Source organism: Hypanus sabinus, chromosome 4 (genome assembly GCF_030144855.1).
Source record: "Hypanus sabinus isolate sHypSab1 chromosome 4, sHypSab1.hap1, whole genome shotgun sequence".
NCBI lineage: Eukaryota > Metazoa > Chordata > Chondrichthyes > Myliobatiformes > Dasyatidae > Hypanus > Hypanus sabinus.
Genome location: NC_082709.1, coordinates 104,540,792 through 104,562,310, shown reverse-complemented (window position 1 = coordinate 104,562,310; position 21,519 = coordinate 104,540,792). Strand labels below are relative to the sequence as shown.

At 40.3% G+C, this 21,519-nt stretch overlaps 1 protein-coding gene across 2 annotated transcripts in view; it reads right to left on the bottom strand.

The window, feature by feature from the left end:
* dgkh (diacylglycerol kinase, eta) overlaps positions 1–21,519 on the bottom strand; it is a 503,605-nt gene that overhangs the window by 175,307 nt on the left and 306,779 nt on the right. For both annotated transcript variants that reach the window (XM_059967802.1, XM_059967801.1), the window contains 2 exons: positions 20,505–20,637; positions 12,133–12,239 (listed from right to left, as the gene is read on the bottom strand). In XM_059967802.1, the coding sequence (XP_059823785.1) occupies positions 12,133–12,239; positions 20,505–20,637 (240 nt within the window). The remainder of the gene's footprint in view (positions 1–12,132; positions 12,240–20,504; positions 20,638–21,519) is intronic.

The window sequence follows — 21,519 nt, the reverse complement described above, 5'->3', positions numbered from 1 at the left end:
GCTCACCTGCTCTACACCTCCTCCCTCACCACTACTCAGGGTCTTAAACAGTCCTTTCAGCTGAGGCAACACTTCACCTGTGATTCTGTTGGGGTCATCTTCTGCATCTAGTTCTCCCAGCGTGGCCTCCTGTATATGGATGAGACCCGATGTAGATTGAGAGACCGCTTCATCAAGCACCTACGTTCCGTCCGCCACAAAAAGTGGGATCTCCCAGTGACCACCTATTTCAATTCTTCTTCCTGTTCCCATTTCTACTTCAACATGTCAGTCTATGGCCTCCTCTACTGCCATGATGGCACTCAGGTTGGGGAACAACACCTTATTTTCCATCTGAGTAACCCTCCAACCTGCTGGCATGAACACTGATTTCTCAAACTTCCACTTATTACCCTGCCCTCTGCTCCTCTTTGTCACCATTCCCCATTCCTGTTGTTCTCTGTCACCTTATCTCCTTACCCTCTCTTTACTGCTCTTCCCCTTCCCTTTCTTCCATGGACATTGAACCCTTTAACACTACCTCACTTTTTAAATATATATTATTCCTATCTTTTGCACAATTAAAGAAATGTCAATATATTTCCAAGTCAGGATGGCATGTGGTTGTAGGGAAACTTCCGATTGGTAGTGTTCCAATGCTTTTACTGCTGTTGTCCTTCTAGAGGTCATGGGTTTGGAAGATGAGTTGCTACACTGCATTCTGAACAAATCAGAGGTGGAGTGAATGAATGGTTATGGATAGGGTGCCTACAGTAAAGCAGAAAAACTGGATTTCCTAATATTATGCTGACCAAACTTTTAAGAAACCAAAAGCGAGTTAGAAAATCAATAACTACTCATTAAATCAGAATTTCTCGCCCAACTTTATTGAATCAGATGACTCAATAAGGTTTTATTAAATAAACAGATACATTACACATTTAAAAATATGCAGTCTGCCCGACTCTCTGTTAAGTGGGTTAGATGGTAGAAAGGAAGTATTAGTGTGTCTTTTCTCCATCCATATAGCCAACAACACAGCTTCCAAAATAGCCCCATGGAATTTCCTCTATTTATGGTAAATGCTAAGAGGAAGCAGCTCTATGAATCAATAGCATGGAAACAGGCCATTCAGCCCCAATAGTCCATGATGACCAGTCAGCACCCTTTCATATTAACCCCATTCCCTAGCACTTAGTCCATGACCTTCTGTGCTCAAGCGATTCTTTGAAGACAACTGGTAAATGCTGTCAGTGACCCAGCATCAGCCACTCTCTCTGGCAGCACATTCCAGATTCTTACCACCCTCTGGATGAAGGAGGTCTACCTCAAACCTCCTCTAAACCAATCCCCTTACCTTAAATCTATGTCCTCCACTTTACTCTATCTCAGATATGTGGCAAGGTTTTCAGCAATCTACCCCGTTTATATTCCTCATAATCTTATATAATGCAATCATATATCCTCTTAACCTCTTCCACTCCAGACAGAAAATACCCAGACTTACTTCATAACTGAACTGCTGCATCCCTGGCAATATCCTGGTAAATTTCCTCTGCACTCTCTCCAGCACTATGACATCCTTTCTATGCCTTGATGACCAGAACTATACATAGTCCTCCAGCTGAGTTCTAACCAAGCTATTGTTTACTTGGAACATGCTCAGCAATTCAGGAACAGCTCCTTCCCCACTGCCATCTGATTCCCAAATGGACTTTGAGCCCTTGAACACTACCTCACTTTTTAAATATATATTATTTCTGTTTTTTGCACAATTTTTAATCTATTCAATGTACGTATACTGTAATCTGTTTATTATTATTATTATTATTATATTTATTTTATCTTCTATATTATGTATTGCATTGAACTGCTGCTGCTAAGTTAACAAATTTCATGACACATGCCGGAGATAATAAACCTGATTCTGATTCTGAACCTCTCCGTTAGAGTGAGTTTTTTTTGGTTTAGGACATACATACATACATACATATATATACACACACATATATTTAACAACTGACTACCATTCTTCACAACTGAAAATGTATTGTTTATCTAATTTGGAGTGCAGCTAAAAGCTGTAAATCCCAGTCCAGGCAATGCTGATTAAAATTCTGTGGATGTTTATGGTGTGGAAGTGAATCAGGAGGTGTAAAGGTTGTATGTAGATTCGAAGAAAACATTGCCCAAACATTGTAAATATTGAGTTGTCCTTTGATGTTTGACACATGAAATATCGAGCCCCATGTGGAGTCTGGAGACCTTTTCACCAAAAGCATCTCCATATGATACCTGAGGTACCTTGTTCCATGAGTGGCTGAAACAGTTGAACTGTATAGAATGTAACGTCTGTAACGTATTCAGAGTTTTTGAATGGTTTATTGTAAATAATTTTATTGTGAATAAAGTATATTTTGTTTAAAAAAAATCTTGTTCTGTTGAATAAAGAAGCTGCTTTGTTTCTACCAGTAATTTTCTCCAGTGATTTCATTCACACAATGACATTTGGTGTCAGGAATGGGAAACCTTCGTGAACCATCATGTGGCCAGCAATCCTGGCAGTTGTGTGGTGGGGGTGAGTATTTTTTAAAAATTTGCACTCACACTTGGATCACACACAGGAACACAAGGTATGATGAGTGCAGAGAGCTTGACTGGTAGATATCAAAGTAGAATGTCCGCGTACAAGAGAGGAAACTTTACGTGTTAATTTGGTGAGACGGAGCCACCAGTTGTAAAGGGTGGTTACTGATGGTTCAGGAGTGGGGGTGTGTATACTCATTCAAGGAAATGGTCTTTAAGCATATACATTTTGCAAGTGTGATGCAAAGGAATACAGCAGGCATCAGGAGTTCAGGTGCTCAAAAGTGGCAGATTGTGGAGTACATTCTCTGCGGCTTTAAGTACGTGCTGTTTAACTGGTGCCTGTCTTTTATATTTTGCCTATGGTGGGAATTAGTGTGGAGATATGTCAGAGAGAGAGGTTTTACCCAGATATATCTGTAGGCATGGCATCTATTGAGGTCAGGCAACGTCAGGTCAAGAACCCTGATGATCCGAGCCAGCCGGTGACTCTGATTACAATTATTCATAAGCCCTTCACCCTCAGGGAGAAACAGAGCATTTTATCAAGAGTTGCCCTCGCTTAAAGTCGCCTGTGGGAATTCAGAATTCTGGCGCAAGCTGGAGGAAATGTTTGAAATTCACCAGATGCATCCTAAAGATATAAACGTGTTGGTAAAAGCGAAGTGTCCGAGGAATATGTGGGACAGGATAGCCCAGAGGGTGCAGGATGGCATATGGGCAACTATCAGGAATGCCAGCAATGAAGGAAGATATTGTTTAAAGGGGAAGTGAAGCAGCAACGGGGGGTGGGGGGGAGGCGACAGTAAGTTGGGAACGATAATAGCAGGGACTCAGAGAGCTGATGAGACAGCCACTGATTATGCAGGACATAAATATCGAGTGTACGAAGAGTATTCCGGGTTGGATAATCCAGGGAAGGAAGACCAGTTTTTCTGAAAATGATGAAGGAAGGCCTGAGCTCAGCCCAGCAGGAGGTTTGCCGGTCTATAGGCATAACAGTGGGGTCAACCTACTCTTCGATACTTCTGTGGGCCAGTCAGATAAACTGAAGAAAGTGCAAGAGAGATCGTAAAATGGCTATAGTGGATGCAGCTGCTGTGATGTCCCAGAGAGTTTGTTTTGGTTGCCAGTGACCAGGGCACGAAGCAAAGAACTGCTGGAATAGACGTGGGAGGGTAAAGGAGTTGATATGCTACAGATGTGGCCTGTTGGGACATGGTAGGGGCAGTGTCTGAAAAAAAGGAAAGAAAAACAGATGAATGTCACAACAGATGCACAATCTCTCACCCCATCAGTCCCAGTCTGACCAACCTGACTGACGATCAGATCATACAGTTAGTAAAGATGGCTCCTAGGTCAGAAAAAGATGATGCGGCGGGCCCCACTGCCAGCGCTGGTGACACGCAGATGTACACAGCAGTATTGTTAGAGGGGCATCAATGCAATAGGTTAGTGGACATGGGGGCATCGGTATCGGTAACAGACCTATCCTTGCCAACAACTGGACAGGCTATTTATATTATGGGTGTAGGAGGGGAACAGTGAAAGCAGAAAGAAGTGAGTTACAAATACTCGAAATCGGGGGAGTGCAGTGTCTCCATATGATGCCCGATGTATCTTGTTCCGTCGAATAAAGAAGCTGCTTTTCTTCTACCAGTAATTTTCTCTGGTGACTTCATTCACACAACAACACTCTCCACTACTGTATTCACTACCCTGATTAATGAAAGCCAGCATCTTAAATATCTTCAAAACCAAGCTATCTACTGACACTGCCACATTTAAAGATCTATGGACCTATATTTCAAGGTCCCTCTGATTCTGTGTCGTCCCTAAGAACCTGCCATTCATGGTATATATTCCAGCTTCATAAGTGCTCTCAAAATGCACCACTTCACATTTGTTTGGATTAAACTCCATCTGCCATTCTTCAGCCATTTTCACAGAAACACTGCTCTCTATCTGCAGTCTAAGACTACTTGCAACATAATGAACACTTGTGACATAGAACATACAACAGTACTGTGCAAGAAAATGCTCTTTAGCATATGATGTCTGTGCCAAACATGATCCCAATTTAAAATGCACATCTGCCTGCATGCAATCTATTCCCTACCTGTTCATGCATCCGTCCAAATACCTCTTAAATGCTGCTTTCACAGATGCTGCTAAAACTTCCCCTGGCAGCACCTTGCAGGCATCTATCAATCTCTGCATAAAAACTTCCCCTGCACATCTCTTTTACTTTCCCCTCTCGCCATAATGCTATGCCCTCTGGCATTTGGTATTTCCATTCTAGAAAATAACTCTGCCCTTCAATAACACCATAATTTTATATACTTCTTTCAGGTGATGCCTCAGCCTTCGATACCCCAGAGAAAACAGTCCAAGTTTGTCCAGCTTCTCCTTATAGCTAATACTCTCTAATCCAGACAACATGCTGGTGAAATGTTTCTGTGGCCTCTACAAAACCTCTACAAAACCTCTACATGCTGCCTGTGTGCGGTGACCAGAACAGCACACAATAATCTAAACATCACTGAACCAAAGCTATATATAGCTACAATGTGATTTGACTTTTACACTCAACACCCTGACTCAGGCAAGCATGCTGTATGCCGTCTTTGCCACACGATTTACTTGTGATGCCACTTAAAGAGAGTTATGGATACGTACCCAGAGTGTCCGTAACGTTCCAAAGTGTTCTGCTATTTATTGTATAAGTTCCTCTTGCATTTTACTGTATAACTCTCAAAACGCAACACATCATTCTTATCTGGAATAAACTCTATCTGCCATTTCCAATTAGTCTATATCTTGCTGAATCCTTTGATAATCTTTCTCACGAGCCACAACCTTGCTATTTTTTATGCCATCTGCAAACTTACTAATCAGTTAACAAAAAATCATCCAAATCATCTATATACACTCAGTTGCCACTTTATTAGGTACACCTATACACCTGCTTGTTAATTGCCACCCAAGTAATCCCACAACCTAATCACAGGACAATTTACAATGACCGATTAACCTACCCAGTACATCTTTCGACTGTGGGAAGAAACTGGAGCACCCGGGGAAACCCATACATTCCACGGGGAGGACGTACGGAGTCTTCTTACAAAATGGCACTGGAATTGAACTCTGAACTCTGGAAAATCCCAAGCTATAATAGCATTGCACTAACTGCTACGGTACCATGGTGCCCTGTCCAATATGTAACTAATAGATAATTTTAGAAAACATCTAACCAGCCAATCATGTGGCAGAAACTCAATGCATAAAAACATACGCACATGGTCAAGACCAAACATCAGAATGGAGAAGAAATGTGATCCAAGTGACTTTGACTATGGACTGATTATTGGTACCAGACAGGGTGGTTAGAGTATCTCAGAAACTGGTGATCCCCTGGGGTTTTCACCCAAAACAGTCTCCAGGGTTTACAGGGGATGGTGCACAATACAAAGCATCCAAAAAGCCACAGTCCTGTGAATGAAAATACCTTGGTGATCAGAGAAAGAGGAGAATGGCCAAAATGATTCATGCTGGAAGGAAGGTGACAGTATCTCAAATAAATAAATGTTACAACAGTGGTGTGCAAAACGGCATCTCTGAACACACAACATGTGTGAAGTGAATGGGCTGTATGGGTAGAAGACCAAGCCAGGTTCCAATCTTTACCTAATAAAGTAGCCACTAAGTGTACGTTATAAAGAAAAGAGATCCCTGCATCGATCTTTGCAGAACACTACTAATCACAATATGACACAGCCCTCCAGCGTCATGCTCTCTTCTGCTATGGCCAAGCCAATTTTGAATCCAATCAATTAAGTCTCTATGAATCCCATCTGCAGTAATTATCTGGGTCAGCCTACCACACTAATATTAGGCTCACATTTTTGTAATTTCAAGGATCTTCCTAGCTGCCTATCTTGAAAAGGAAGACCATGCTTGTTGCTCTCCAGTCATCCAGTAGATCTTTTGTGCCTAGCAAAGATTTAAAAATCTCAGCCAGAGTCCAAACATTCTCTTCCCTTCAAAGGAATGGCTAACAAGATGCTTAGGGGCCAAATACAGAGTGTATCTGTTCCTTCAACCCATATCAGTACAGAACTCAACAGACAGAGCAAGAGGTCAGATCCACACACATTTGACCTCCAGTGTGAACTGTACTTCTCCAATTAAGAACACATTGCCTTGCACTCACCTGTTAGAGAGCAGCTCCATGCACACCCGCTGCCTACCCAAGTACTGAATTATGTGAAATGAACAGTCAACATAGGTTTAAAGTTGGATATGATCCTTAGAGACTACATGTGTTCTATTTAGTTCACAGTAATAATATCCTGCCCTAAATTTCCAACAGCATGTATTTTAATAATTTATTTTATTGATAATTGGTGAATTTCAAACACGTAAAATATCTAAAGACTGGCATTTCCTTCTCTTCCAAAATTAATTTTAATTTCTTCTATCATCCATGTGGATGCACAATACTGAATTTATCCCATCCGAAGCTGCTTGGCTGAATCTTGTCCGTCTCTTAACCCTGAAAATGCTTTGTAATTATCAGAAATATATTGCTTGTCCATTTCAAAATCTCCTATCTATTGTTTCCTTTCAAAACACACTTGGGAATGAACTTTGATGTGTTTGAATACTCTGGGAATAAAGGCTCAAGAGGCTTTAGCATGAAGAGGTGGAGTATGTTTTCAATGTAATCAAGAAATTGGTACTTTCTTACATTCTACTTGGTCTTGTTTTAAAATTCAACCTTTTTGGATAAATTTAAGAGTTTTATTGGAACAAATTATTGGAACACAACTTCCACATAACTCAATATTATTTTTACTAGGTGACATTGAAGGGATAAAACCGAAACTTAAATTGAACAAATATCAGAAAGAATTTATAAAAATTGCATTGGCAGTAGCCAAAAAGGCTATTGCGGTTACTTGGAAATCAGATTCATACTTAAGTATGGGTTGTTGGAATAATGAAAGTTTTAGTTATATTCCACTTGAAAAAATTACTTATAATTTAAGGAATAAATATGACACATTTCTGAGTATTTGGCACCCTTATTTACAAAAGATAGGATTGTATATATAGGTGCTCTGATGATAAAGATGTTGGTCCTCTGGGGAAAGAAACAAATACATATATTAAAGTTATCTTGAATTCCATGGAGCATGTAGGAATCTTCCGATATCCAGGCAGCCTTTCTTTTTTCTTTTTTTTCCCTCTCTTTTGTTTCAGATAGGGATATGTTATGGGGGGAGGGGTTAAGGGGAGGAGGGGGAGGGCTGATATTATTCTATTCTATTCTATGTAACCAATTTGTAGGGATGTGTGGTTGTTTTTACAAAGGCTTCAGTGAGAAGGCACAGGTAAAAACAGGTAAAGTTTTATTTTGTTGTTCATCCCTAGTCCTTGATTCAGTGTAGGCAGGTAGGATGATTGTTAGAGCAGTGGAAAGCTCATCCTGTAAGATGTGGGGAGACAGACAACCTCACAATCTCTCTGGGTGTACTTCCCACCGAAGTGACCACTTCTGTGGGAAGTTTGTCCTAAGCGGAGCTTCTGACAAACCAGGTCAAGAAACTGGAGTTGGATCTGGATCTGGAGGTAACTAGGATTGTCCAGATGCGACTTTTACTGAGGTGGTTACACCCAAGGTACAGGCTTCAGATAGATGAGCAACCCTCAGAAGAAGAGATTAGGCTGTCAGCGTAGGGTCCCTTGTGGCCATTCCCCCTTAGATACTGCTGGGAGGAAAGACCTATCAGAAGACAGCAGCAGTAACCAAACAAGTGGTGCAGTAGCTGGCTCTGAGGCTCAACAGAGGATACAATCAGGCAGCAAAATAGTGACAGGACAGTCAATAGTGAAGGGAACAGACAGGAGTTTCCAAGACTGTGAACCAAAATGCTTCCTGGGTGCCAGGGTCGAGGATATCTCAGAGTGGCTGCAAAACATTCTCGGGGGGGGGGGGGCGAGGTTTCAGGCATCCAGAGCTTCTGGTGCACATTGGCGCCAATGGTATCAGTCATTGGGGGGGGGGGGGGGGTGGAATCTTGCATAGTTAGGAGAGAGGCTGAAAAGCAGTACCTCAAAGGTTGTAATTCCTGGATTATTCCTGATGTCACAGGCTGGTCAGGCAGGCATAGAAAGACAGAACAAATGAATGAGTGATTTAGGAACTGGTGGATGGGGCTGGGCTTCAGATTCTTGGATCACTGGAAACTCTTCTGGAGTGGGGAGACCTACACATGAGGGACAAGTTGTACTTTAACTGGAGGAGTACCTGTGTCTTGGCTGGGAGGTTTGCTAGTCCAGCTTAGGAGGGTTTAAAACAGCTTGGCGGGGGATGGGAACCAGAGTACCAATCAGGAAGTGGTGAGACTCAAAAGACTGTAGATGTTATGCCCAATATGAACAGATACAGTCGGACAGAAGGGTTGAAGTGTTATAATGCTATAAGTATCATGGATATGGGTGATGAAGAGCATGAATCAGTATATGGAACTATGATGCTGTAGCCATAACAGACAGTTGGTCCAGAAAGGAACAGAAATAGATGCTTAAAGTCCCAGGGTTTTGATGTTTTAGAAAAGATAGAGGAGGTAAATGATGGTGTTGCACATTTAGTCTGGAACTGTCACAGCTGCACTTTCAGGGAACAAAATGGAAGGCTCAGTCACTGAGTCTATATGTGTTTAACTCAAAGATAAGAAAGGTGTAATCACTCTGATGGGAATGCGCTATAGACCTCCAATAGCCACTGGGACATTGAGGACAGATATGCAGGCAGATTGGGGAAAGGTGTAAAAACAACAGGGCTGTTGTAGTGGGTTATTTCAACTTCCCTAGCATAGTCTGGGACCTCCTTAGTGCAAGAAGTTTACACAAAGCAGAATTTGTTAGGAGTACCAGGAGAGTTTCTTAAATCAAGTCCACTAAAAGGATGGGTCCTATTGGACCTTGTGTTAATGAGCTTACGCAGGTGACAGACCTTTCAGTAGGAGAATGGTTAAGGAACAGTGGCCACAACTCCTTAAATTTAAGATAACTCTAGATTAAGGATAAGCATGGACCTTGTGGAAGAGTATTAAACTGGAGCAGCACAAATTATGAGAATATTAGGCCAGAACTAAGGAGAATTAATTGGGATCACCCGTTTTTGGGCAAGTCTACATTTCACATGTGGAGGGTGTTCAAGGATCAACTGCACAGGTATAGGACAGGAATATTCCAGTCAGAAGGAAGGACATGGATGGCAAAGTCAGGGGACCTTGGATTTCAAGAGGTGGTAAATTTAGTCAAGAAGAAAAAGGAAATGTATCTAAGGTTTATGAAACTAAAATGAAACAGCCCTTGTGGATTTAAAAAAACTCAAAAAGGGAATTAGGAAAGCCAGAAGGGACCATGAAAAGTCCTTGGCAAGTAAGTAGCTTTAAGGTGAATACCAAGGTATTCCATAAATACATCAGGAGCAAGAGGATAAATAGGGAGCAGGTAGGACCACTTAGGGATAAAGGATTGAACATGTGCTTGAGGGAAGGATTGTAAATAAGGTCCTAAATCAATATTTACCAAGGAAGATAGGAAGACCAATGTGGAGTGTACTAATTTGCTAGGCCATTTTGAGATAAAGAAGGAGAGAGCGCTGCGTCTCTTAAAGAGCACAATGAAGAAAGTAGGGCAGGGTTGTTTTCTCTAAGAGTTGTGGAGACTAAGGGGAGATCCGATAAAGGTTTATAAGACTATGAAAGGCATAGATGGCATAGACATGGAGAATCTTTTACCAGGATTGACCTTTCTAATACCAGAGGCCATGCATTTACAGTGAGGGAGGCAAGCTCAAAGGAAATGAGCAGAGCATGATTTTTTAAATATGTATACAGAGTTGGTGCATTCCTGGAATGGACTGCCTGTCTATACTAGAGGCATTCAAGAGGCTTTTAGATAGCCACATGAATGTGTAGGAAATGGAACACTATGGACATAGTGTTGGTGGAAGGGATTAGTTTAGTTGGGCATTTGATTACTAATTAATTAATGTGGTGGGCAGAGGGGCCAGTTCCTGTGTTGTACTGTTCTAAGAGCAAGGGGTTGGTTTAATTGAATTTGCTGTTAAAGGACTGAGGGCTGAACTGCTCTCTGGATTCTATCACTGATGCATGGAAGAACGTAGCTTAGAAAAAGGTTATACTAACCTGGGAAATATAGAGAAAGTTTTTGTAAATGATGATTTGATTAACACTTCAAAGAGATTAAAAAGAATTGAAAGAATGGATATCAGCTGAGGAGTCAGGAATCAGTGAACACAATCAAAACATTCAATCCAGACTATTAAGGAGTTAAGAAGAGACAAGGGTGATAAAAAATTTATATTCTGCTTCACAGAGATGCTGGGATAATTGCTAATCTTACATCTGACACTGATAGAATTCAGTTAATTAAATGCAGAAAGAAATGCACCTATATAACCTGGTCTTAAATGTTAAAGCTGAGTGTAGAGTAATAGGCAAATGACACGGAAAGGAAGATGCCATTGTCCTCCAAACATTTATTGGTGTTTCTACAAGACTGAGACAGTAAGTATTTAATATTTTGATCTATTTTGTCCAGTTCTATATGATTAGTGCAAGTTAGAATAACTAAGAGGTACAACATAAATAATATATGCCATTATCATTAATTCTTCCCCTGCCCCTCATCATTACAGACAATGTTCTACTTCAAACATTCCCAACAATCTTTTTGCTCATCATCACAAGCATCACGTTCATTGTATTAACTAAATAAAGTCCTTTTAATGGATCCTCATTCTCTACCTCAGTTGGATTCCCTTTACACTAATCCCATTTGGTCACTCCAATCTTGTTATTCTTTGCCTCTTGAAGACGTGTGGTTGCGGTATGGATCAAACTAACCACACATTTTTTGCAAGGAAGCATTGTATAAACTTGTGTTTGTAAACTCATGTAAACACTTGATTGAGTTTTTCATGGTGTTAAAAATATGGATTAGATCAGAACGAAGCTATTCAAAAGCAAAGAGAGAAAACACACCTACCTATAAGAAAACCTTTGGCAAATATGACTAATTAATTCTAGGTTCAATTTTAATTGCAAATCTGAGATTTTTGTTAATCACAGATATTAAAGGACAGGGAGAAAGGCACATTTAAAGAGCTAGATGACATATCAACTGTGATGTCAAGGAGAAAGAAAAGTGGCTTTCAGGGGTTAACATAATAACAGGGCAGACTATGTTCTGAGATCTGTACATTTAAAATTATTTACAAATAAGCTTTAGTTTCAGTGAATGAAAGTGGTTAAATCCCAGACTGTAATTTTATATTCCTACTTGTTTGGTGGATTGATTGAGGAACAAATATTGATCAGTGCTTCTCCTTGAGGATATGCTGGAGGAAACACTAAATTTACCCTCTAACCTTAGCTTGCTTTTTCATTCATTTACAATAGTGTCCGTGACCATGGTGGTGGCATTGTTACTTGTATTGGTGTTTATTCTTAAAACCTTCGTACCTACCCCATCCTCATCCTCGATTATATCTTTCCCTATAGATGCCAGGGTTGTCCACTTGCAGTTGTTGATTGCCCTCACAGCACATCTCTTGTGGGCCTTGAACTTACAAACTGCAAAAGAGACAAAGTATACCAAAAACACATCATGTCATACATTCCATAATAGATTGGTCAATGCTTTGCTTAAAGTCAGTCCACCCACTAGATTGGTTACAAAGGTTTCAAATTCAAACCAACAAAACTGAGTATATTTGTTCAACCCTCTTGATGTTAGTACCAAAGCACAAAATCTTAGTAAAACAACTTAAAGCAGTGTAAGAAAACACTGAGCTACTCCCAAAAACAGTGCATACCAAACATGTGGGGCTAGAGAACAGACATAAAATAATAAGTAATTCATACATTCCAGATCCCATCAGTAAACTGTAGTGGGATTGGAGTTGGACAGCACTGAGACTGAGCAGAAAGAATTCTAAACCACAGCTCACTTGTACACAGGACTTCTCACGTTTTAGCGGCAGAGCACCCAGCCTGCATAACCCTGTAGTTAGCTTTCTCTTTGTTGTTCTTTTTGAACCTTGTGGCAAATTGGGTGGCAACCTTGCTATTTCTTTAGCATTTTGTCTGTTTAGGTTGAGTTGCAAGCTTGATGCTCAATCCACCACAGATGGGAAATTGTGTAAGGAGCCAGTTGGATGCAAACCCAGGACTACTTGAAGCCCGGTGCAGATGACACTACACCACCGGCCGGTGTTTCTCTTAGTTACTTATAGCAATAACCGTCCTACACTTGTCTGGATGGAGTGGGTCTTAGACGACAAACCTCAGTAGCCCACAATAAGTACTGGATCTCTACAACATTTGCAGTTGATCTGAAAAACCAGGAAGCCAGGGGCTCATCGTCAGCACAGCCTTGAACTTGATTACCATTGGTTTGTTTGTTTTACAACTGCTGCAGGAACCGAAAGGTCTGGTTTACAGTTCATGGCTCGCAAGCAGACAGCTGAGTCTCAGGTGCCAGGACACAGCAACAATGAAGAGCTTAAAACTGTGCAGCAGAAACTGGTTTTTCTCTTGTGATACAGCATCAAGGCACTGGAATACCTGCCAGGAGCACTGATATATTGAGACAATAATTGTTCATGGTAAATCTGCCAAACTGATCAGCCTACAATGTATTCCAGCATTTGTCCCTTAGGGAATATAACTACAATCTCAGGTCAACATGGTTGACTTAACTGCCCTTTGGAGAGACATGGCAAGCCACATATATATTAGACTATCCAATATAAAATCAACAGTTTAGGAACAACTACATTCCTACAACTATCAGATTCTTGAATTTATCTAAATAACACTAATCCTACACACCAATGCAGACCAAACTGCAGACCATCTCTCATACTACTATGGACCTTTATTTTTGCTCTGTCTTGTTTTGAACAGTTTTTTTTCACTGTCTTCTATAAGTTATGTTCTATGCACTGTGAGTTGCCATGTTTGCTGTGCTGCTACAAGCAAGATTTTCACTGTAGCTGTACCTCACCATACTTGTACATACTTGATTTAACATAGCTCGAGCATTTGGAACACACTAGTAATAGCTGCTCAGAAGCCAATTTCTGATATTCTCTCTCTCTCTCTCTCTTCCAAAACTGATCGCTGGTCAAGTTCCTGGCTCAGGATTACATGCTGCTAGTTGTAATTCTGCAGTGCTTCTTGAGACATTTTAAAAAGCACAAAGGTGATATATGAATGCAAATTATTCAACAATGCTCAGCAATACCATCTCAGGGCATGGTTAGTTAAAAACACTCAGCCAGCAACACCCAAGAATAAATAACAATGCAGTTCCATCTTAACTACACATGTGGAAAGCAGGTGGAGAAGGGGAGGAAGTCTTCAAGTGATTTTTCAATATACCCTTGCCTGCTAATAACCAATATACCTCTGAATGCATGTGGGGGTTGAGGCTGGAGTAAAAATGGAGAATAGATTTAACGCCCCAACTCTGTATAATTGGCATTATTGGATATTACACAAGGTTATATGCACTGGTTATATAACATGAGCTAAAACAGATGCTAACCATATCTGAAATATTCTTAATGACCTGATGGAAGGCACAAAGATGCACATGCTAGTGCTGTGTTCCAACAAGCACAGAGCGATTTAATTAAAGTGTAAAAGTTTGGATAAAGCGGATACACAGCAAGAATACCGATAGGTACCAGATTCCTCTTTTGGTAAAATCCAGAACAAGATGGCTAGTGAGTTGATAGAAGGTGTGGCAGATTCATAAAACTGGAACTAAATGTTCAAAGGGTCATGTCAGGAAGCATCTCCCACACAGTGAAAATCCAGGAGCCTACCTGCAAACACACATTCACCAAAGAAAAGGGTGCTGACGGCAAACTGACCTTTCCAAAATAAATAAGCATGGAATGAAACCTTAAAGGTCAGCCACAATTTAACTGCACAAAGTATTAGTCTTGAACATTTGAACAGGCTATTCCTGTTCCAATAGTTGCAAAGCTCTGAAAATTCACAAAGCAACACCCCACCCCATGTGTAAATATACCTTGCAGACAAGCAAGATTATCAAAATGTGAATAGTGGCAGGGCCACAGAAAGCTGAATTGTTGCAATCTCGGAACTATAAATTCAATTCCTGGTGAACATTTAGAGCTTGTTTAATGTTCCCAACTGACAGAGGGGCTTCTATTATTTTTATAGTCACTGAGGTATCATATGAGAAAAAAAAACAGAATTAAAACATACACTGAATTAAAATCTTGATTTCTCTTTTTTCACAACATGGAAGGAGGCCAATCAGCCCATCCCATCAAGATAATGACAGTTCCTTAAGCAATCTTATTCTCTCACTTATTTCGCTTCAACCTATTTTCTCATATTTGCCTGTAAATTTCAATCAAACTGTCTTGCAACGCACTGACAAGAGGAGTGATTTTATAGTAGCCAATTATCCTACTGACCCACACATCCCTGGGACATGGGAGAGAACCTAGAAATCACACAGACAGCATCAGAGGTCAGGAATGAAACAGGGCTCAGGAGTTGTGAGCAAGCAATGCTTAAATGCCATACCACAGTGCTGAATTTAACATGAATTTCCCCAATGCTGATGCAGATCTAATATACCTGACAAGAAAATATGTCCATGTCAGATGAGTAGTAACTCTCATTAACATTTCAAATGCCTTTCCAAAATTAAAAAACATTCTCAGCTAGAGTTTTCATCTTTATTTCCAATGCAGATTTTGTCAATGCAGAATAGGCAGGAATTAAACATCTTGCCATTTAATTATTTCCATCGAATTCTCTTTCCACTTTATTAAATCAAACGGTCAACTCCCTGTCACAGTGATTCCTATTGTCATGGGTTGAAAGCTGGCTGATGGTGTCACACTCATCTTCGAATAATAATGTCACTGGTGATTTCGTCAGTTAGCATATAGACATGGGTCTTAAAAGCAAATTGAATTATTTAGTTTGATTGAAAATTCTTCAAAAGAATTATGTCCCCCCTGGTGTGATGCAATTAATTCTGACAGACCCTCCTGATGAAGCTGCCACGCACACATCCCATCAATAACATGAGGAGGGGTAACTAAAATCAAACCTTTGGAGGAATTGAAAATTGAAAATACCTCCATTGTTGTTGAAAACATTGGTTTAATTGGTGACTGAATTTTCATATTATGAAACTCTAATGAATTGTGTGCTTTAGATATAAAAGGAGTAAAAGAGAAACAAAGTGGATATCTGACCACTGGAAAATAACACTGGGGAGATAGCAATGGAGGACGAAGAAAGGGTGGAAGAACTCATTAAATATGTTATGACAGTCTTCATTGTGGAAGACATCAACAGTATGCCAGAAATTCAAGAATGCCGGGGGCAGTTGCTATTAGTAAGGTGAAGGTGCTTGGGCTGAAGGTAGGTAAGTTAGCCAGACCAGATGGAGTACACCCCAGGGTTCTGAAAGAGGGAGCTGAAGAGATTGTGGAGGCATCAGTAGTGATCTTTCAAGAATCACTAGGTTCTGGAAATTCTGACGGACTTTTATATAGCAAAGGTCACTCCACTTAATGTCACCATCGTGGAAATATATACAGAGAAAGATGCTGGAAAAGATCCAGTAACATCATTTACCCTGCTCATGGACCATTTGTCCCATTCCCATCATGGAGATGGCTATATAGTATCCATGTCAGGACCACTAGACCCAAAAATAGTTACTTTCCCCAAGCAATAAAGCTGATCAACATCTCGACCCATTAACTCTACCACTACTTTACTATTTCCTAGCAGTCACCTTATGTACAGACTAGCATCACTTTATGGACATAAAATTAATGTACATAATCTATCTTACGTATTTATATTTACTATGTTTTTTACTGTTATTGGGCTCTTTAACCTTTGTGTTTTTTGTGTGGATCAGATCTGGAGTAACAAATACTTTGTTCTCCTTTACACTTGTGTACTGGAAATGACACTAAACAATCTTGAATCTTAATATTTATGTTTGCATCAGTCTTCACTATGGAAGCCACATATTCAAAAATGTCAGGGGACAGAAGTAAGTGCAGTTGCTATTGCTAAGGAGATGGTGCTTGGGAAGCTGAAAGGTGTTGAGATACAAACGTTTGTAGATAAGTCACTTGGACCAGATGGACAACACCCCAGAGATCTGAAAGATGTAGCTGTGAAGGTTGTGGAGGCATTAGTAATGAACTTTTGAGAATCTTTAGATTCTGGAATGGTTCCAGAGGACTGGTAAATTGCAAATGTCACTCCATTCCTTAGGAAAGTGGGGGGGGGGTGCAAAAGACAGGAAATTATAGGATTATAGGCCAGTTGGCCCGACCCCAGTAGTTGGGAAGATGTCGGAGTCCATTAGTAAGGATGAGGTTTCAGGGTACTTGGAAGGACATGATTAAATAGGTCAAAGTCAGCATGTTTTCCTTAAGGAGAAATCTTGCCTTAAAAATCTATTAGAATTATTTGAGGAAATAACAAGCAGGATAGACAAAAAAGAGCCAGTGCATGTTGTATACTTGAATTTTAGAAGGTCTTTGGCAAGGTGCTGCACATGAGACAGCTTAACAAAGCAAGAGCCCATAGTATTACAGGAAAGATACCGGCATGGATGGAAGATTGGCTGACTGGCAGGAGGCAATGAGTGGGTATAAAAGGGGCCTTTTCTGGTTGGCTAGCGGTGACTAGTGGTGTTCTACAGGAGTCAGTGTTGGGACCACTTCTTTTCACGTTATATGCCAATGATTTGGTTGATGGAATTGATAGCTTTGTGGCCAAGTTTGTGAATGATATAAAGATAGGTGGAAGGACAGGTAGTGTTGAAGAAGCAGGGAGCCTGCAAAAGGACTTGGACAGATTGGGAGAATGGGTGAAGAGGTGAGAGATGGAATATAGTACAAGGAAGTGTACAGTCATGCACTTTGAGAGAAGGAATAAGACCATAAGACCATTAGACATAGGAGCAGAATCAGGTCATTTGACCCATTACATGCACTCTGCCATTCAATCATGGCTGATCTATTTTCCATTCCTCAGCCCCACTCCCCGGCCTTCTCCCCGTAATCTTTGATGCTGTATCCAATCAAGAACCTATCAAACTCTGCCTTAAATGCACCAACAACCTGGTATCCATAGCTGCCTGTGGCAATAAATTCCACAAATTCACCACCCTCTGGCTAAAGAAATTTCTCTGCACCTCTGTTTTAAATGGATGCCTCTTTATCCTGAGACTGTGCCCTTGTCCTAGACTCCCCCACCATGGAAACATCCTTTCCACATCTACTCTGAAACCTTTTGAATGTTGAAAGGCCTAGACAATGAGATTCCCCATCATCCTTCTAAATCCCAGCAAGTACACACCCAGAGCTTCCAAAAAAATTCCTCGTATGATAACTCTTTCATTCCCGGAATTATCCTTGTGAACCTCCTCTGAACCCTCTCCAGTGCCAGCACATCTTTTCTTTGATGAGGATCCCAGAGCTGTTCACGATACTCAAGGTGAGGCCTCACTAGTGCCTTTTGAAGCCTCAGTATCACATCCCTGCTCTTGTATTCAAGTCCTCTTTAAATGAATGCTAACATTGCATTTGCCTTTCTCATCACCAACTCTACCTCCAAGTTAACCTTTAGAGTGTTCTGCACAAGGACCCAAGTCCCTTTGCATCTCAAATTTTTGAATTTTCTCCCTGTTTAGAAAATAGTCAGTAGATTTATTTCTTCTACCAAAGTGCATGACCATGCATTTGCCACTTTCTTGGCCATGCTCCTAATCTGTCCAAGTCATTCTGCAGTCTTCCTGTTTTCTCAATACTACTTGCCCCTCCACCAGTCTTTGCATCATCTGCAAATTTGGCAAAAAAGCTATACAACATAAAAAGAAATAGTCCCAACACCGAATAAAGGCGTAGACTCTTTCTAAATGGAGAACAAAAAAATTCAAAAATCCAAGGTGCAAAGGGACTTGGGAGTCCTTGTGTAGGATTCCCTAAAGGTTAATTTACAGGTTTATTTGTTGGTGAGGAAGGCAAATGCAATATTAGCATTCATTTAGAGAAGATTAGGAAGTTATGCTGAGCATTTCAACATGGTTGAAATCAGGCCATTGGAGAAGGTCCTGAAGAGGTTCATGAGAAGGATTCCAGGAATGAGCGGGTTAACGTATATGAGAAGCATTTGATGGCTCAGGACCTACACTCACAGGAGTTTAGAAGAAAGAATGGAGATTCTAGCTTGGACATTCGGAAACAATATGACTGACATTTTGCATTTTACAAAGCACTTCAGCCTATTCTTTTAACACTGAAGAACACGAGAAATGCATGCTCTGTATTAACTTGTACAACATGGCAACCAAAACACAAGATGGCCCTTTGGTGGCGGACTGAATGTTGTATAGGACACTGCAATAAGTTCTCAAAGGAAACATGCAGATTGATGCTCAGACAATGCTATACACACCCTTGGTACAAAACTGGAATGCTGGTAGAGATCTCTTGCTCAGGATCCAGGAATAGGATCTACTTGCTTATGATCTCCTGCTTTAGAAAGAGACCTGCAAAGTACATCAAGCTGGTACTAATGCTAAAAAAATGGCTGTATTCTGCAGGAATGAAAATAATATTCTTGAATCCAGAAATAACTACAAGTGAGAAATAGAACTAAACAAGTCTACTGTAGAGATGGTGATTCACACACATCACTGCAGGCTATGGATGTGCAGTCATAATAGCTAAAAGTTATAAGATATCAGGAATCAAGCTAGCTCAGTTGATACAAATTGTTTCCTCACTCTTGACAAAAATCATTAAAACTCAGTTCTGCTGATGGTGCCCATGCACTTTTGCCTTTTCACACTTGTCAAGAAATGACACAGAAAGCTCTGAAAGATTTTCCAGTGTAATATCAATCAGAAGCCTGTGACTCTATGGGTCACATAGGCAGGTTCTAAGTTACTTCAAGGGATACTTGTTCACAGTTTGATTCTCTGTCGCCAATGGGTTCCAATGAATCTAATTTTAGTTACACTTATTCAATAGGGTTTCTTAATTATAAAACTTTTGTCATCCAGTGCTGAATGTACAAAGAAAATAAGCATGATACCAGAACTGAAAGACTACTATTTTTAATAAAAGACTGATCAGATTAGTCCTCAAACCTCCAGGAAAATAAAGCACTAGTGGTGTCGGCCATACAGCTCTGAAATTACCTGCTCCATCCATGTCCATGCCAATCTTTTGCCCATCTACACTAATCCCATTTCCTTGTACTGAGTAAATATGCCTTTCTAAATGCCTCCACATGTAGTGATTATCTTCGATAATACCAGCTCCTGTGTCAGCGCGTTCAACTTATCATCCACTTAACGTGTAAAAGACTTTCCTCTCAAAACACCTTTAAAACTCCTTCCTCTACCTTAAGCCAACCATGGGAAAAAGGTTATCCCCTATATGGGAAAAAGAATATTCAGGTAAGATAAGATGAAGTATAAAGGAGAAAGATTGTGTGGAACTCAGCTTTGGTATTGACCTGACTGGCTTTCTCCTATGCTGTAAATTCTATTATAAATCTTAATGATCTGATTCAACGTTTATCCAACAATGAGGTAACAGCTCATTGACATCCCAAGCCTTAACATTCAAAGAGGATGACACAATTAATACATTAAAAGTGAATACAACAGCTGGCATAAGATCTGGCCTCAATTAATGGGCCCAGGATGCACAAATGAGAAACCTCTGGGTTAAAGCAACAGATGGTTATAAACTGCTTCAGTATATTTCATTGAAGCTTTGTTGATCACAAGCTCTTTACCTTCGCAGGAGAGTCCATGAGAGGTGACACCAGATAGGCTTTCCCGGCAAACATTACAGAATGTAGGACGAGCATGGGAGCAGGCATACCAGTTATGCATTCCTGAGAAATGCTCCACATTAAACTGTGCCGTCTAGTGGAGGGAAGAAAACAGGTCTGTTTAACAGCAGAAATCTCCACAAAAATCTCTCATGGTATACATGAAGTGTGGCAGTAACGGGTGTTTCCATTATGTGAATTGGTTATAATGAGATTGATGGATGAGGGAACACTGTTTCCATTACATATGCCATATTGGTTACAGCATGATCTGGAAAATCTGTTTAAATCTGTGCTTTGAAGGCAACTATAGCCTATTCTCCTCTAACATGACTATCCATAACACAAGGGTTCTTAGGAAGGTAAATGTCATGACAATTCTTAGGAACTACCTTACCTTAAAATAACCATAAACTGGTATTTTATAATTCACATTCACTTACCTAATAATTTATTGCAAAATGAAAACAAACTGCTGGAAGAACTCAGTGGGTCAGGCAGAACCAGTGGAGGGAAATGGACAGCCAACATTTAAGGTGGAGGCCGTTCATTGACTGATGAAGAGTCTTGATTCAAAACGTCAACTGCCCTATTCCCTCCACAAATGTTGTCTGACCCACTGAATTCTCCCAGCACTTTCTTTATGCAATAAATTCCAGATTCCAGCATTTGCAGTCTCTTGTATCCCCCACTAAATTATTTCCCATAAAGTTTCCTTTTAGATATTGGTTCAGTACAAATGAACATTTCTGTTACTAAACAATGAAATCCCAGTAAATTTTAGAATCTTCTGCTGAAATGCAGAGTTTTTATTTCTTACAAGATATATGGGATTACAAGAATCTCTGAATACAGATGCAAGTCCAGCAGTTCACATGTCCTAGCCTTTCATAACCAAATTTCTGATGCATATTCCTGTCAAGTGGCAAGATTGCAAAATCTATATAGAGAAAACTTTTGCTCCTTTTCATACAAA